Source organism: Mya arenaria, chromosome 4 (assembly GCF_026914265.1).
Source record: "Mya arenaria isolate MELC-2E11 chromosome 4, ASM2691426v1".
Lineage (NCBI taxonomy): Eukaryota > Metazoa > Mollusca > Bivalvia > Myida > Myidae > Mya > Mya arenaria.
The window spans coordinates 27,782,594-27,802,243 of NC_069125.1; the positions used below are offsets into that span (position 1 = coordinate 27,782,594).

At 35.0% G+C, this 19,650-nt stretch overlaps 1 protein-coding gene across 1 annotated transcript in view; it reads right to left on the reverse strand.

Annotated features, from left to right (window-relative positions):
- Positions 1-1,192: 1,192 nt before the first annotated feature.
- Positions 1,193-19,650, reverse strand: part of LOC128232819 (tectonic-3-like) — a 30,900-nt gene continuing 12,442 nt past the window's right edge. Inside the window, exons 8-13 of the mRNA XM_052946568.1 lie at positions 19,073-19,198; positions 15,812-15,924; positions 14,175-14,312; positions 9,505-9,694; positions 6,644-6,787; positions 1,193-4,096 (exon numbers count right to left, since the gene is read on the reverse strand). Of these exons, the coding sequence (XP_052802528.1) occupies positions 3,827-4,096; positions 6,644-6,787; positions 9,505-9,694; positions 14,175-14,312; positions 15,812-15,924; positions 19,073-19,198 (981 nt within the window). The 3' untranslated portion in view covers positions 1,193-3,826. The remainder of the gene's footprint in view (positions 4,097-6,643; positions 6,788-9,504; positions 9,695-14,174; positions 14,313-15,811; positions 15,925-19,072; positions 19,199-19,650) is intronic.

Here is a 19,650-nt window from a genome sequence, read left to right on the forward strand (position 1 = left end):
AGCTCGTTTTTTTATACCCCCGAAGGTGGGCATATTAAAATCGCACGGTCCGTCCGTGTGTCCGGCTCAATAACTTTCCCTTGTATGGACAGATTTTAAAATAACTTGCCAGATGTGTTCCACATACCAAGACGATGTGTCGCGTGCAAGACCCTACCTCTAAGGTCAAGGTCACACTTAGTATTTATTCACAATGGAGTGCTGCATATAAGACATAGAGTATAGGTTGTCGTGTCCGGGCTGTAACTTTCCCTTGTATGGACAGATTTTAAAATAATATTCAACAGTTCCTTGCTTAAACCTGGGGTGTTGCTGTACATAGCAGTAAGTGCCAACTAAATTACATTTTACACTAAATAGCTCAACCATAATGAAGATGGTATTTTGAAGGATTTGAGAAAGGTATGGCAATGGGTCATTTCCAACTCTGCATTTAAGAAGAAACGGCATGTTCCGTTACAAAAATTGCCAACAACTGGACATCTTGAAATAATTAAACTGCTAGAATAAATCTATATAAGTCTTTTAAAGCATTTTTTTTTTTTGCACAGCCATAATGTTTTGGTCCGTTGAAACGCTCAGAAATCTACAATATATCTGTATTTTCTTCCAACACAATGTTTGAAGAAACTGTGCTAGTTACAGTCACTCAACGGACGCATGAACACCTTTGTTATATTTATGTGACTTTGCAGTGTTGAATTCTCAAATACCAATCATGGGCAATTCATACAACCACACACTGACCGTACGGTTTTGACCAGTTGACGCGATAATGTCACATAGCATGTGTGTCAAAAAAATAGGCATTTTAGGTTTCCCAAGTCTGAGGTGGAAAGCACTTATTTTACTTCCGGTGTTTGCAACTTGTTGTATATCAATACTGATACATTTTTAGACTTCTATCAATTATTACAGAAATGAATACAGAATAAATTGATTCAACTTGAAAATTGTGAAATGGTAAAAAGACCATATGTAATTATGTCCCATATAATAAAATAAATATAGGATGTCTTCCGGTGTGACAGTACATATTGTCCACATTCGGGTAAAAATTGTCCCTGGTTTCGCCTGCCCTCCGATAACAGTATTTCCCTTATGTTGACAATATGTACTGTCACACAGGAGGCCATGCAATAACTATAATGTCTTCAGCAATTATTCAAAGTTACATGGATCAAAACAATGATGTTGTTTCATCTTTTAATATCTATAAATAATGACACCATCAATACAAAACAGTAATATCAATATGATAGCTGTAGCAATAACTCATTTAAATAATATAAGGCCAAAATTGATAAATATTTTGCTCTGTGTCCCGACCAAATCACAAAAATACCTGCGACCAGAAAGTCTCTAAAGCCTTCCTGGTGTTCATATTTATTTATTTTGATTTCGAAATTAAAGGTAAGTAGGGAAAAATTATCAAAAAAACAAGAGGCCCATGAAGGCCTATGCTCTACAAGCATGACTTCTTTGTATGACTTTTTCGTGGTAGCACACTGAAATGCTTATGGCTTCTTGCCTTTGGCCAGATGAGGGTAGGGAAACATCAAACAAACTATGAATGAATTGTGGCCTTAATAAATAGCTACAGTCAATCAAGCATCTTCTTATGGACGGAATGCAACGAAGTACACATCTGAGCAAAATTTAAATATTTCAGTCAAACCTCATAACACACTAAATATAATATATTATACAAATACATGGTACTAGCTTCATACCTTTTTCTTAGTGGTTCTGACCACTCAGCTGCAACGTGACCCATATCCAAAATCAAACTAAGTTTGAAAATTGGAAGTGTTTGTCATACAGTAAATTTAATAAATTTAAAGAATTGCAGGAAACAGTTACATAGATGCCATATTTCCAGGCGATTTTGATAAGAAACTAGGGTATTTTGTTTAGAAAAGCAGCGGATTTTAACATTAGCCCAGGAGATTTTGTTAAGAATAGTCAGGGATTTTGACATAAGCCTCAAGGATCTTTTTTTTTTTTAAAGCTTTGGATTAACATATGTTAAGCCCAAGGAATTTTTAATGCATCAAATAACTGTGTTTATATCATATACTGGACACTAGTAATGGTACTACTGGATTCTACTAGGGAAACAGACTCAAGGGTGATTCAATAATCTATAAGCTTAAGTCACAATTGAGCTAAATAAAATTAGTACAAACTTTAGAATACTAGTCTTAATAATTATTACTACTTTTATCTAAAAATTCAAATCGCTTTTCTAGTAGTAACTTACTGACGTGCGTATGACAAAATATAAAAAAAAGATTAAGAATTTTAACTTACTGACGTGCGTATGACAAAATATAAAAAAAAGATTAAGAATTTCACTTCAATTTCAAGTCAATGTTAAAAAGAAAATGAAAGTTGTAAAATAAAAATTAAAAACTTTATCTGAACTGAGAAATCAAACTATAACTTTTGAAATTTATTGTATAACTACTCAGAAATGTAATTTTGAAAACACAATCCCCTGATAGATTTTTAATAAGATGGCCATAAAATCCTTCATTTCACTACATTTTAACTGTATCCTTAATTTACAGTACATGAATTCAGAACAAACTGACTTGAAAACCGCATAATTCTCATTCAACAGTTAAATAGTGTAACGATATTCAAACAGGGCTTCCATTCAAGATGCACTATTATTCCCAACATAGATTTAACACATTTAATACAATTTTTCTAATATACCCAAAAGGATGAACAAATGTCGAAAAGAATGGTTCTCATGAAGGTTACCGAGTTTAATTTAAAAAAAATGCGCAGAAAATACGGTATTTCTACCTTATGAGACCATAGTAAATCACAGTAAATCTTTTAGCATTCACAAATACCAATAATGTAATTTTTTGCGTTTCAGCTATTAAATACAGTTATAATATTGTTAATAGTAATTAATATTTTGCAACAATGCATTATTTACTAAGTAGTTGAGGGTGTATCACTTCAAATGTATGTTTGTTTTACATGTGTATGTATTGATTTTGAGTAAGAGTGTCACTTTAAGAATTTTAAACTGGAAGTATGAATTTCCTTGACATCAATATTGGACATTTTCCTCTGATTTATGGAAGTAGATGTTTCTAAGAATTTCCACTTCTTTCCAACCAAATACTTTTGATATTAAATAATTGTAATTTTAACTTTTGCGAATTTCACAATATTGTATTTATTTTTTTTTATTTAACTTCAAGACACAAAAATGTGGCCATTAAGTAACTTTGAGACAAGATTTTAGCACTCTGAACTTCCAAACCTTCACATTTGAAAGTTCTCCCCCCCCCCCCCCAAAAAAAAAAAAGTGGAAGTTTTTGAACTTCCAATGATTCAATTTTGGAAGTTTGGGCACACTTTTATTGAGAAATATACTTCCAAACTTTCTTTAATGGAAGCCCTGATTCAAAATTGAAGCACATTTCATTAACATTTACCATTCATCTGTTGTTTAGTGTATCACCTCAGTATACAGTACTAAAAGATTAAGAGAGGTCATGCAATAACACTTTGTCTTCAAATAAATTGCTGAAACCTCAATAAATACCAGCACATGGTTCTACACATGTTATATATTTCTAATAACAACAAGTGTCAAGCAAGGAGTGGTGTTCTTTCCTACAATTTCACGATTTGTTTTTATGACTTCCTATAACCATAAATACTACCTGTAATGTTATACACATAAGGAAAGATACATAGAACATAATTTTTCACAATGTCACTCCAAGTGCGACCAATGGCAGTTAATTATCACAAATTTCTTTAGTATACAGAGATTCTATAAAAACTACATGAATCATGACCGACATGCTGCCAGTTTAGTATAAACCATTATAACACATGTAAACAGGGGATAAAGCACAGTTTGTGCCGAATGAGCAGATACCCCTGCTGAAGAGTAAACCAGGAACGGGTAGAAGAAGTCATTGGGTACACGGGCGATGAAAATAGGGGGCTCTCCCTGAAAGCCTGTTGCGGGTTGCGAGACGTCGACAAACGAGACGGACTGGCTCACTTCGAATAACTGGGTATCAGTGACACCAGTGTTGCAAGCTGCTCCTGCGCACTGTAACATAAATGCATCTCGCTTTAACATTAAATAATACACACTGTAACATAAATAGGTACGCACTGTAACATAAATAGGTACGCACTGTAATATAAATACATACACACTGTAACATAATTACATATGAATTGTAACATTAATATATACATATTGTAAAATAAATATATACCCACTGTAAGATAAATACATATGCACTGTAACATAAATATATAGGTACTGTAACATAACCACATATGCATTGTAACATAAATGCATATGTACTAAAACATAAATACATACACACTTTAACATAAATACATACACTTTTACAGGCGCACACTGTAAGCACTATACAACTCTCACTCTAGTGGGGATCGAACCCACAACGTCTTGGGTGAGAGGCGGACACTTATACCACTATACAACTCTCACTCTGGTAGGGATCAAACCCACAACATCTTGGGTAAGAGGCCCAAACTTACTACTTAACAATTCTCACTCTGGTGAGGATCGAACCCACAACCTCTTGGGTGAGAGGCGGACACTTATACCACTATACAACTCTCACTCTAGTGGGGATCGAACCCACAACGTCTTGGGTGAGAGGCGGACACTTATACCACTATACAACTCTCACTCTGGTAGGGATCAAACCCACAACATCTTGGGTAAGAGGCCAAAACTTACTACTTAACAATTCTCACTCTGGTGAGGATCGAACCCACAACCTCTTGGGTGAGAGGCGGACACTTATACCACTATACAACTCTCACTCTAGTGGGGATTGAACCCACAACGTCTTGGGTAAGAGGCCAAAACTTACTACTTAACAATTCTCACTCTGGTGAGGATCGAACCCACAACCTCTTGGGTGAGAGGCGGACACTTATACCACTATAAAACTCTCACTCTAGTGGGGATCGAACCCACAACGTCTTGGGTGAGAGGCGGACACTTATACCACTATACAACTCTCACTCTGGTAGGGATCAAACCCACAACATCTTGGGTAAGAGGCCAAAACTTACTACTTAACAATTCTCACTCTGGTGAGGATCGAACCCACAACGTCTTGGGTGAGAGGCGGACACTTATACCACTATACAACTCTCACTCTGGTAGGGATCAAACCCACAACATCTTGGGTAAGAGGCCCAAACTTACTACTTAACAATTCTCACTCTGGTGAGGATCGAACCCACAACCTCTTGGGTGAGAGGCGGACACTTATACCACTATACAATTCTCACTCTAGTGGGGATCGAACCCACAACGTCTTGGGTGAGAGGCGGACACTTATACCACTATACAACTCTCACTCTGGTAGGGATCAAACCCACAACATCTTGGGTAAGAGGCCAAAACTTACTACTTAACAATTCTCACTCTGGTGAGGATCGAACCCACAACCTCTTGGGTGAGAGGCGGACACTTATACCACTATACAACTCTCACTCTAGTGGGGATTGAACCCACAACGTCTTGGGTAAGAGGCCAAAACTTACTACTTAACAATTCTCACTCTGGTGAGGATCGAACCCACAACCTCTTGGGTGAGAGGCGGACACTTATACCACTATACAACTCTCACTCTAGTGGGGATCGAACCCACAACGTCTTGGGTGAGAGGCGGACACTTATACCACTATACAACTCTCACTCTGGTAGGGATCAAACCCACAACATCTTGGGTAAGAGGCCAAAACTTACTACTTAACAATTCTCACTCTGGTGAGGATCGAACCCACAACGTCTTGGGTGAGAGGCGGACACTTATACCACTATACAACTCTCACTCTGGTAGGGATCAAACCCACAACATCTTGGGTAAGAGGCCCAAACTTACTACTTAACAATTCTCACTCTGGTGAGGATCGAACCCACAACCTCTTGGGTGAGAGGCGGACACTTATACCACTATACAACTCTCACTCTAGTGGGGATCGAACCCACAACGTCTTGGGTGAGAGGCGGACACTTATACCACTATACAACTCTCACTCTGGTAGGGATCAAACCCACAACATCTTGGGTAAGAGGCCCAAACTTACTACTTAACAATTCTCACTCTGGTGAGGATCAAACCCACAACGTCTTGGGTGAGAGGCGGACACTTATACCACTATACAACTCTCACTCTGGTAGGGATCAAACCCACAACGTCTTGGGTAAGAGGCCAAAACTTACTACTTAACAACTCTCACTCTGGTGAGGATCAAACCCACAACCTCTTGGGTGAGAGGCGGACACTTATACCACTATACAACTCTCACTCTAGTGGGGATTGAACCCACAACGTCTTGGGTAAGAGGCCCAAACTTACTACTTAACAACTCTCACTCTAGTGAGGATCAAACCCACAACCTCTTGGGTGAGAGGCGGACATTTATACCACCAGACCATTCTCACTCTAGTGGGGATCAAACCCACAACCATCTGGGTGAGAGGCAGGCACCTATACCACTAGACCATTCTCACCCCTTATATGTAATCCCTTTATTGGTCAAATGAACGGTAGAATGACAATCAACATTGTGTTAAATGTAAGTAACATGATATACCTACCCTATACTCGACATCCCTTGCGTCATCATACATAAGTGCCACACCTATAATTCTCCTCTGCGGGAGAGCCAGGGCTCCGACATTCGCGTAGAGAATCTGGATGTGAAGCCCCATTCTGAGTCGGCACTTCTCTCCCAGAACAGCCTGTTAAGAGAGAATGATAACATTTTGAGGGGTAGTAAAATTAAATCACATCATACAGATGCCAACACACATTCAGTATTTCTTATCAAGGGACATTTCTTCATAGATATTGTGTTACAGCACTGGCCATACATATGAATATTGTCAGTCAACATGTGTATCAGGTTCCATGTAAATATCGTCCACAGTTTTTCAACTATGGCCATTTTTTTGCATGACATCAATGAAAAGAATACTTTCAAAATGCCTCGTCTTTTTTTCTTTGAAAATAGGAGGGCCATAAACATATTGGGAGTACATGTTTTCATACCATCCCTAAAAATTGCCTACTCTGCATTCTGAAATAAATAATTAAAATAAATAGTGTTTCAAGGGGTGATGGTCAAAATCTTCTCATCTGCTTCTTCTTTTAAAGGGACACTGATTACATTGGTTGATGAAAACATTTGTTTTAAAGTTAAATACATTTTTTTATGCTAAACTCATTTGAAGTCAAGTCAAGTCAAGTCAATATTTATTTATTGTCGGGTACTATCATCAACAGTTTAACATAAGCTATGAATAGCTTTTGACCGACATGACTTTGATAATAAAAACAAAAAAAAGCATATAATTTGTGTAAAGAAAATAACAGCCTTTATAACTTTTTTTTTTTTTTTCGATTATTAGCTACGTTCCCCAAAACTCCCCAGTCAAAAAAGTGCAAAAATATTGCTTATATTTTTTTATTTGTACACAAATCGTAGCAATTTGTTGAATTTGATCTTAAAAGTCAGATGAGTTAAACATAATAATCCATTAAAATTAAAACAATATATTTGTCTGCATCAACCTCGTCTCGTGTCCCTTTAATGCAATTTAAAACCTTTCCATGTGTCATGTACATACAAAATTACCCAAGACAGATACCAGTAGCTCCATTTAAAGCTGCACCCTCACAGATTGACCGTTTTTAAGAGGTTTTTTATTTGTCTTGTTTTGAAATGAGCCAATTTTTGCGTAAATGTCTCAAAACCAGTGATACAAGATGGCTGACAAAAGATCACATCGCAGTGTTTATATTCTTACATTCGAAAATTGAAATTTGATGACTAAAAGTGTTACTAACGCTTTAAGAAATTTTTTCTCATTTTCCCAAATAAATGAGATCTGTTCTATTGTGAGTTAACTTGTATGACTGAATTGAAGACATTAATGCCAAAATCAGCTGAATCTGAGACAAAAACTATAAAAATATCAAAACTGTCAGTCTGTGAGAATGCAGCCTTATAGCAGGTACAGTAAATAACCATAATTATACATAATTGGACATAATAATAATAATCACAGACAAAGGCGTTGTGTGCCAAGCAAAAATATTTCTACTTTCTTGACTAAATGTCATCAAATTTGGTCAAGGTCAAATATGGAACAGTGCTTACTTTCAGGGAGTGTTTATTCAGAAAAAAAGTCACAATGAGACGAAGAACATGATACGGTTCAGGTACCATATGTCATAAATAAGTCTTAGTCAGAATAATAACACCAATTATTTTTTTAATAAAATAACTACAATTATTTGTCTAGCAATAATCTAGTCTGAATCGAGAAATGCTTACGCAAGCATTGGTTATGTGCATGGTCAAATAATACGACAAGACGCCAATGTCAAAGTCAGATTTTATATTTGACAATGAAATTTTGCAAACATAAGATTTAAACTAGTGACCTAGTTTGTTACCAAAAAGACCCATATTTATATTATCAAGGATATTGTTCATACAAATAGCCTGATCAATTGACATGAAGATCAACAAAAACTATTCCATTTGTGTGAGGTAAAATGAACATTTAATAAATACATCAGCTTTTCCTAAAAGTCCCAGAGACCTAACCCCAGGAATGTTTGACCCAGATGACACACCAAAGAAACAAAATATAAAGATCCTGAAAATACAATCATTGACTGAAGTGATAATGGGTCAGTGGTGTGTGTTCTAGTGTGTGTGTGTGTGTGTGTGTGTGTATGTGTATGTATGTAAACTTACCAAATGTTATGAAAATTGGAGATTTTATTTAAATTATCCTGCAGAAAAAAAATATTTTTTTGCTAAAATTCTAAGTTACTTTAATGTAACTATAATATCCTGGAGGAAAAGAACTTGAAATTGTTCATGAAAAAAAAAGAGTTTTGATGACACTGGGAAAATATTTCCTAAGATTTGACCGAGTGACCTAGTTATTTACCCGAGGTGATCCATACTCACAATTGTTCAAAACAAATTTTAGACCAGTATTCTGACTAAGTTCCATAACAATTGAATAAAAACTATTTACTTTTTAACGTGGAATAAAAACTTCAACACAGAATTGTTAACGCCCACCCATCCTGTATTCGCCATTCCAGTGGTCGAAATTAGCATTTGCCCCAAGCTCTGCACCAAAAGACTAATTTTGATGACTGCTATTCCACAAACCTTCATTTTTCGATGAAATGTTTTGGACTAAAAATCATACACTTATCTTCAAGTATCATTTTTTACAGTTTAAACAAAAAAATCCAGGTAATATTTTGAATTTTGGTCTTCTCACAAAGAAAGCTGTATACTGCATTTTCAAAACATTAAATAAATACCAAAAATGTTATGCTGTTTGAAACATTTCACAAACAATACTTTAAAAACAATCAGAAATCATATAATAAAGAAAATGAATTAATGGTTAAAATATTTACTTACCGCGGCATCTGTAGGTCCTGGCCTGTTGCTGACAATGACTCGAACCCAGTCCCCAACACTGGTATCGACCGTGTTTCCGAATGTCGCCACAAACCTGTTGTTTTCACGGGCATTCACTCCTTCAAGCGTTTGAACAATCGTATTCTGGATAAATTGGCACTGGGCATCAGTTACGGTGGAAACATTCATCCTGCGGTAAAATTGATTCACATAATCATTAATGATATGTTTATTGGTACTTGAACCATCTGGGGCTGTTTTTCATTAACAGATCTTAGTCGTAGCAATACTTAAAGCTGTAATTGACAATGGGCCGATTGTTAAGAACTTTGTAAAAGTTAACAACAAGATTAACGATATCGTTGTTAACTTTTAAACGTGAAATATTTGATGATGCGCTCAGATATTTAAATATGAACAAGTACAGCTTAAACAGTTGCCTCAAATAGTTGTTAGAAATACAAGAGAACACTCAGCATTATCATTAAATAAGTAGTCATTTTGTCCAATGAGATGGCAGTATTTCTCAAGTTTTCCAATTACATTCATTTCAGTAAATCAGCAGTCAGCCTATCTTGACTTTAATCAGGTGAAGTAGTAGATATAAACAGTGGCTGGCCCAGTAAGTTGGTTAAAGTTTATACAATATTATGTAGACTACAAAAAAAACTTAAAGAAAGTATGTACTTACGCAAATAAATTGTTTTGCGACTGCATAACATCATACATTCTTTTTTTGTAAGTACATACTTAAGTGACACTCTTATTCAAACACGTGTGAAGCAAATGTAAATTTTGAGTGATACACCCTCAACTATTTACTAAATAATGCATTTTTGGAAAATATTTATAACTATTAACAATATTATAACTGTGTATTCAAAGCTGCACTCTCACAGATTGAACGTTTTGACAACTGTTTTATTTTTTGTCTTGGAACGAGTCAATTTTGGCGAAAATCCATGGAAATCAGTTATAAAAGACTGCTGACAAAAAATCAGATCGCAGATTTTTACATTTAAGTTCAAAAATTGATGTTTTATGCATTTTTTTTAAACCTTTAGTAACGGTTTAAGCTATAAAACATTATTTTCGAACGGAAATATGAAAATTTACGATCTGATTTTTGTTCAGCAATCTTATATCATTGGTTTGCAGATATTTACTCAAAAATTTGCTCTTTCCCAGACAAAAAATAAAAAAGTTGTAAAAATGGTAAATCTGTGAGAGTGCAGCTTTAAGAGATGAAATCGCATGGTGAGTGCTAAAAGATTGACTGTGATCTATTATAAAGGTCTCATGAGGTACCAATACTGTGTTTTTTGCACTGCAAATTTCTTTTAAATAAAACTTGGTATCCTTCATAAGTACCATTGTTTTTGACATTTGTTCATCCTTTATGGTATATTAAAACAATTGTATTAAATGTGTTAAATCTTATTGGTAAGTAATAGTGCTTCTTTAACCATTACTTGGTGATAGAAACGAGACACACAGTATAACCTTCAAAGCTTCCATCTCATTTCCTTTATGATAATTTATTTTGCTCATATATCACTTGTCTACTTTTCATGTCTTATTGCCACACAAACATTGCACATCTGGAAATTGAAAATGTTTTATTGACACAAATTTTTTAAAACCATTTAATGTATACATATCATGTGACACTTATTGTAAAAGAGGCATGCCCCAAACTACATGAATTCCACTGTAAGACTGAACTGAAACTAAGATCAAAGACTTTTTGAAAAACTGTTCAAACAGCTGAATCTGACCGCTGAAAGCGGTTATGGCATTTCAATATTTCCTCATCTTTGGTGCAAAACACATCAACAAAATGACTTGTATGTTTTGAAACAGAAATTGGAGAAGTGTGGTGGAACTTTTCATTTACTTAAGGACATGTACTACCACCAAGTTGCTGCCTGATGAATGCTAAATACAGTGCTGCGGAGCAAAAGAAAATGCTTTTGTGTTGATTTTTTGTAAAAGTGACACTCATATTCAAAACCAATACATACACATGTAAGACAAACATAAATTTTGAGTGATACACCCTCAACAACTTACTAAATAATGCACTTATGAAAAATATTAATTACTATTAACAATATTATAACCATGTATTTAATAGCTGAAAGCGCAAAACTATTTAAATGAGGTGAATGCTAAATGATTTACTGCGATCTACTATGGTCTCATAATGTAGGAATACCATGTTTTCTGCACATTTCCTTCAAATTAAACTCGGTATCCTCTATAAGATCTATTGTTTTCGACACTTGTTCATCCTTTTTGGTATATAACAATTGTATAAGAGTGCATCTTTAATAAATGGGAATAACCAAATAATTATTAAAGCTATAGTTATGAGCCTTGCGGTTCAAATGTGTATTTACTCTCGCAACAATTGAACCAAGTTTGATACGAATATCTTAACCGATTTTAAAGTTATGGCCAAGGTGAAAGTTTTTGCACTCAAACAATGACAACAACACCTAGGCTATGTCAGATTGTTTCTTCGAAAAGCAGACATATTTAAAAAAATCAGAACGCAAGCTCCACCACTTATCTGTTGTGCAAAGAAAATGAGCTGTCGAGACTTCCCTGGTGCAGCTGAGCCTATTGTTTATTTTTACATATATAAGTATGATTTATATTTTATCTGATATTTTTATTACCTGGAGATATTTGTATATCAGAGAATGTGGTACCGTGTAAGAACACTTTGACTGCAGGTTGGCAATGATTCTGTTTCAAAATTATACCAATCGTGATGCAAGGAGCTTTCCTCCCAGTACAGGCTTGTTCATATTTTGAGATTGGCTAGCATTTCAAATACATTTCGGTGCATAGACACACTGTCAAGAATATTCTGGCAAAGAAAATAGAACTGTTATTTATATCATTGTAAACACCAGTACACATCCAGGGTTCGAATTTAACTTTGAGGAGCAGTCGCAAAATTTTGCGAGTGCATTTTGAGGCAACTCGCAAAATGAAAAATCGACTTGCAATTTTATTATTTGCTTTATTCCCTTATACTATTGTCTAATTAAAGTAGAAACTTACACCTAAGACATATTATGAATATTAAAAAGTATCAATCTTGAGTGACTTGACTACTAGAACTTTATTCTATTTGGGGGGTATGGAAAGACTCATCTGATGCTGGCAGCTTTTTGACAACAAAGCTGTCCAATAATTTGACATTGTTCACTTTGTATATTTACCCTCGCCATCGGGTAAGTTAATACCCATTCGACATGCACGCTATAGATTTCATTAAGTCTGTAGTTTAAAATCAATAACATTATAAATTTGAAATAAAAAAAGCAACAGTAAATGTAGTGTGGATACTTTGGACCATGAAATATATCGATCGACGAAGTCTATTCATTTTGACAGTTGGGCGAAAATATATTCAAAGGATGATGGAGTTTACATATAGTGCGCGAAAGCGCTAAATTTAGCCAATGATTGAGCTAGGTGATTACGTCATTTGTATTCACTTTGTATAATACACGCCTCGGAGCATCCCGGAAAGATTCGAGATAAAACTCGGCCTTTTCCGTATTTGTTCTATTTTTGAAAACTTACTAGAGCGTGACTCCGTACTGTCTTCTTTATACTGGTAGTGTAAACATGCCACTTATAGGCTGTTTACACTTGACTACGTAGCGGAGTTAAGTTCATGTTTATTCTACTCTCCTTTTAACATTTTGTGGTCTAGAAAAAGCCACTCGCAGAATTTTGCGAGCTTGAATAAAAGTCACTCGCAATTTGTAAATGTCGCTCGCATTTTGTGAGTATGCGAGTCTAAATTCGAACCCTGACATCAAAACTTACACATTCTTCTTAAAAAGGAAATATGAACATATTTTATTAAAGTGGTGGCACTGTTGCTTTAGTGATGGAGCAATGAAGTAGTAGTGGCGCTGTAGAGTAGATCACGGAAGTTTTGACAGCTCATTTTCTTTGCACCACCAATAAGGGGTTGAGCTAGCGTTAAGTAGGTGTGACTATTGTATACTGTTGATAAGCCCATCCATCACAGTATTTTCAAGAAGAAAAACAAGGTGCCTTAGAGCTGATGATAATGTTTTGGATGAGCAGGTGCTAATACAGTTATTTTTAAATCTGAATACTCATTTTAATACAAGCATGTGTTTCAAAGAATATATCATACCTCGGTTCTTTCTATTACTAATTTACATCATGCTTAGTTTTATTATCCATATTTCTGAGTTTTATTATACATAGGCAGAGTTTTAATAACATTCACTTCTAAACTAATTGGTTTGACAAACCATATGTGAGAGCGTTTCTTAAATAAGCAAGCTTTCTACATAATCGAGCTAAAATAAAATGCTCTAAACTCAATGGATTTGAAGTAATCACTAAATGCATTGGCATTCCCGGTTTTGGCTGTTGTGGTTTGTCAATGATATTAGTGGCACACCTAAATGGCTTAGATTTTAGTTTAGCAAGCTCTTTTAGTTCGAATTTTGCGATTTTGTTACGAGAAACTTTCACATGCATTTTTGGTGGCTTTTGATGGTCCCGAAACTAAAATAATGCAGAATGCCGTAAAACCTTAAAACGCTGATTTTACCTACAAACAATAGTATTTATTAGGTCATTATAATGCGTGTTCAGGAGCTTACCTGACAAAACACCCCGTACGCATATCCTCCCCGAAGCGTAAGGGCACTCGTGACATCGTGGATGTGCCGCAATCACCAATCACTGTGGGCCGCACAAGGGTCAACCCATCTTCGACACTTGCAAGAATTATGTTCTGACTACAGTGGGGTTAAGGGGAATAGTTTGCTGTTCATATTGCAATTTTGCTAACTCTGAATTAAAAACTGTATAAAAATTTTGACAGGAAACAACTCAAGGTTTTGTAGGTAAATTCATTTTATTTAATGTTCAAAGGTTAAATGCCAGCAAATCTGCTTACTTTTAATTACAAACTGTTCAAACATTTTGAAAGGAAAGAACTTGAAGTTTTGTAGGTATATTTAAGAACATTTTATGTTCAAATGTTAAATACATGACATGTGTATTAAGAATATGATCGCCAGACCTCGGGCGACCATTTTTCTTTTTGATTTTGTAGAATTTTAATTTTTAATTTTGTAGAATTTTAATTTTTAATTTTGTAGAATTTTAATTTTTAATTTTGTAGAATTTTAATGATTAAGAATCGCAGAGCAGCCCAACCCTTCTGAACCATTAAGACACTACACAATAAGTTCCAACTGACTGAGATAAACAAGTTTTCACCATGCGGAGCCATCAAATAATGATGTCAGGGTCAAAGATTACGAACAGATTCAAGTACAGTCGAAACCAATTGGCTCAAACTCGCTTGGCTCGATTCCCTCGTTAATTCGAACTGTAGGTGAAGGACAGATTTCTTTATTCTCAATGTAAGCATTTCCGCTTGGCTCGAATTCCCGAGGCTCGAGGTATTTTCACCGGTCCCTAGGAGTTCGAGCCAACAGGGTTCAACTGTATAATAACTGCAAATCTTCATTTCATTGTAACTAACCTTAAAATCGAGTATTGATGATGAATTTTCTAAATAATACAAATTTAAATAGTACATTTATTTGCATTCATTTTTGTAAAACAAATGGAATAAAGATGATTTTCTGTAATTTAATAAAAGTGCTTACCTAAGAAACTGTTTGTCATTATGGTGTTTTGTTCAAATGCATTTCAGTACAATTATCATTATTTCACTTCCTGTTTTAATAACCTGTCATAATGTTTTCATTCTTCTTTGCTGGTTTTGCAGCCTTATTATTTTCCATGTTAGTCTACAATATCGATATTATGACGACCTTATTTAATGAAAAGTTGCACAGTAATCATTTCCTGAATACAATATCATTATTTTGTTCATAAAAACAAAAATGTTCATTACTAAAGCAATAAGGAAACACCATCACCATGGACAAAACAAATGCCTGATAACACAATAGAAAATATCCATAGGATTGCCTCACTTTTGATGTGTATCGCCATATATCGATTAATCGATAATATCGCACATCACGAGAGATATTTAGGCCAGTTAGCTCAATCGATCCAACACTCTTTCCGCAAGAGGGGGTTCCTGAGGTCAATATCTTGGGCCATGACAATTAATTCAAGTCCATGGTGAGACTCAGACTCAGGAATGCACTTTTATTAAATTACAAATGGTCTACATTTATGAATTAATAGTTCTGAAATTTGCTAAAGGCATTATAACACAATAAATATAGAATTAGAGATTGTGAAAGGATACGTCTTGGTTCCATCTGCATTGGTTGTCTCATTCAGAGTGCCATAGGGAATTGGCTTGCCAACAATGTAGCCTGGGTTTCCACTTCGGGCAACCGTATCGTTGGTATCAGACAGCTAAAATAAAGAAATCAAACACAAGGAGAGTAAGTGTATTTTGGCATTTTGGTCCTTTATTTTTAAGAATTGCAAAATGTGTAGCCTTGGTTTCCATCTCTTCAGTCAGTTGCAAAATGGGTGTACACAGTAAGAGGTTCTTAAACATGGTCCTATTAGAAAGAAATAATTGATAGAGTGTGTGAGTGTTGGTGATCTATTAGCTCAGGTTACCACTTCCTGCAATGATATCATTTGTGTTGGACAACTGGAATTATTATATGGATAATAAGCAGGCAAGACGCTTGGGAGTGTTGTCTTAGAGAAAAAGATGGATAGGCTATGGGAGTGGTGTCTATGATGTAATTTGGGGTTCCACTTCTGGCCAACCATATCATTGTTTTTTATCAGTTGCAATACATAATTACAAAGTTCTATGAACATGGTCATAATAGAGAGAAATACATTTTGTGCATTTTTGCGAGTGTTGGCGATAATTAAGCTTCTGTTTCTGTGTATGTATATTTTGTTTTGGATAGCTGAAAATAGTTATTTCATTTACGTACTGGTTAGAAGTTCTTGAGTATAGACCTATTGGAGAAAATAATTCATTTTGTGAGCATTATCGATCATTTATTATGGCCATTCGAATCGTAAGTGTTGGTCAGCTATGTATGCACTGTATACACTGTTTTCATTAGATATAGATGTGAACATCAACCTCATGGATATTTGTCCCCAAAGCTGCACTCTCACAGACTGAACGTTTTGATAACTTTTTTTTATCTTGGAATGAGCAATTTTTTCAAAAATGTATGGAAACCATTTATATAAGGCTGCTAATAAAAAATTAGATCGCAGGCTTTCATATTTATGTTTAAAAATATGTTTAATACATTTTTCTAAAAGCATTAGTAATAATAAAGATATAAAACATTAATTTTCAAACGGAAATATACAGCAATCTTACATCACTGGTTGTTCGATATTTAGGCAAAAATTGGCTCATTCCAAGACAAACTAGGGACCTCAAACGCAATCCCATGAAAGGTATCCATAAACTCTTCCTTTATACCAAGTTGGGTCAAGATATGTCAACCTTCACTAAAGTTATTCAGTTTCAACCGTTTTTCTATTTTTAGTAACAGTGACCTTGACCTTGACTCTAGAGACCCAAAACACAATTCCATGAAAGGTATCCCTAAACTCTTCCTTTAAACCAAGTTTGGTCAAGATATGTCAACCCTAACTAAAGTTATTCAGTTTCAACCGTTTTATATTTTTAGTAACAGTGATCTTGATCTTGACTCTAGGGACCCCAAACGCAATCCCATGATAGGTATCCATAAACCCTTTCTTTATACCAAGTTGGGTCAAGATATGTCAACCCTCACTAAAGTTATTCAGTTTCAACCGTTTTTCTATTTTTAGGTACAGTGACCTTGACCTTGACTCTGGGGACATCCAACTCAATCCCATGAAAGGTATTCATAAACTCTTCCTACAGACCAAGTTTGGTCAAGATATGTCAACCCTTACTGAAATGATTCAGTTTCATAGGTGAGTTTGACGCCCGCCCATACGACATTCGTCATTCTAATAAAATACAAAAGTTGTCAAAATGGTCAATCTGTGAGAGTGCAGCTTTAAGAACAATATTATACCAGTATCATAATGAAACTATATTACACTGAAAACTTCTTATATAGAGACATAATCAAACTCTGGTAATAAAACGAAGGTGGGGCTCTTTAAGCCGTATAGACTGCCCTTTGTTGCATCAAAAATGGTGAAAAAAAAAGAAAAGTAATCTATGTTTAAAGTCCTTATTCAAAGCAAAATGTTGCCTTCCAGTAGCATTAATGACGTTGTCGTAATTTATCACTATTGGTATGATGTAATTATTTTCAAAACTAGACTTCATTGTTCAGCAACAGTACCACATAGTTAGAAAATTAATAAGCCAGACATTCTATATAAAAAATAAAATGACAATTAGGGAACTTTTATTCTAAGGTTATAGAGAGAATTATTTTCATAAGAAACCAATAGTAATGTCAAAGAATATCAAAAATGATATAACAAATGTTTTTTGCGATAAGTGAGCAGTAATAAGTGCTATGAACATCCTTTATTTTCATATCACGAACCCAGTCATTGAAATTAGACTTTTGGATGAACAAGCCCGAATTCCTTTACTATTGCTAGGCATCAAATTTTTTAACAAGCCCTGCTATATAAAATTCAGAATTTGAGCAAGCCCGGAAGACATTTTACCAGTGCAGGGCTTGCGGGCTTGTGTTAATTTCGACCACTGCGAACCGCAGGAAGGAATCAGCAACCAAAGCTAAAATGTCATGACATTAAATAAAGACACCTCCTCTTTGCTTTAACGCTGCAAAATGGAAACAACTTTATTGTAGTAATATTGTAGTATTTGAACCAAGCAATTTCTTAGGGAAAACAATGGTAAAGCTACACATCAGTTTCTACAAAAATAGTTGACATTTGAAATTGTCCTTTTTTCCTTTTCAAAGATTATTATTAGTATATTATTATATCCTTTCCAGGTATTTATAGAGATTTATCAGTGAAATAAAAATGATTCTTATAGAACATTTCCATCAGAAAAAAAAAGTGATAAACAGAACATCAAATTTACTTTTCAAGTATGCTGCACATGTGTGTGTATGCTGTATCAGATTAAAATGTACTTCAGGTTTTTAAATGATGCACGTTTCCATGTTATACTTTGCTTTTCCATAATAAAATAAATCCAGTGGTCACAATAAGCACACGCCCGCAAGCCCTAAACAGGTAAAATGATTTCAGGGCTTGCTCAAATTCTAGGTTGTATACAGCTGCCGGCTTGTTTAAAAAAGTAAAGCCAAGCAGTTGTACAATGTCTATGAATTCGGGCTTGTTCATCCAAAAGACTAATTGAGATGACTGTATATCATTACCAAATTTCACTAGTTCCACTGTTTACTAACAGCCAACGTGGCTTATAAGTCTGATCACAGTAAAATTTGTAAAGCCTGGTTGATCTTTCCCTTTTGATTTCATTTTTTATAATTTATACTCTATATGATGAAGGTGATGTAAATATCACATTAGACTTAAAATATAACTGTTGATGTTACTTTTATTCAATTCCATGTATACCCACCGTATTGTAGGCCACACTGAAGCTCTGTGATAGGGGAAGGTCAGCCGCCATTATGTCTCGAAACACAAACTGAGCTTGAACCTGCGATATTCCGAACGTTCCATTTGTTGTGAAGAAATAGCGAACCTGAAATAAAAGTGAGTTTGGTTTGTGGTCAACAGGCCAGACATGTGGAATTGCTCTGGGTAGTCTGGTTTCCCCTCAAACAAATGACTACCCTCTTACACAGAATTGCGCCAAAGTGGGTGATTAAGCAAAAGTTAACCACAACTTTCTTCAAATTTGATGTAAAATAAATAAAGCTTAAACTTAATAAAGGTATCAGTATGTCAGTCAATTATTAAACTATCGGAACTTTTTTTCTTGTTTCTAGGAAAGCATTTGATTCAATAAATCATGTCATCCACATGCATATTCCAGTCATTCTTCAAATGAGCAAGTGCCTTGGTTGTCTTAATAATACAGCCTTTGTTTCACCTCTGTAACTGGTTGTCTAGCATGGAATTTAAGGCATTTCACTTTTAATTAAAGTAACATACACTACACTTTTGCATTCAGTCAGGATTACAAAATCAAAA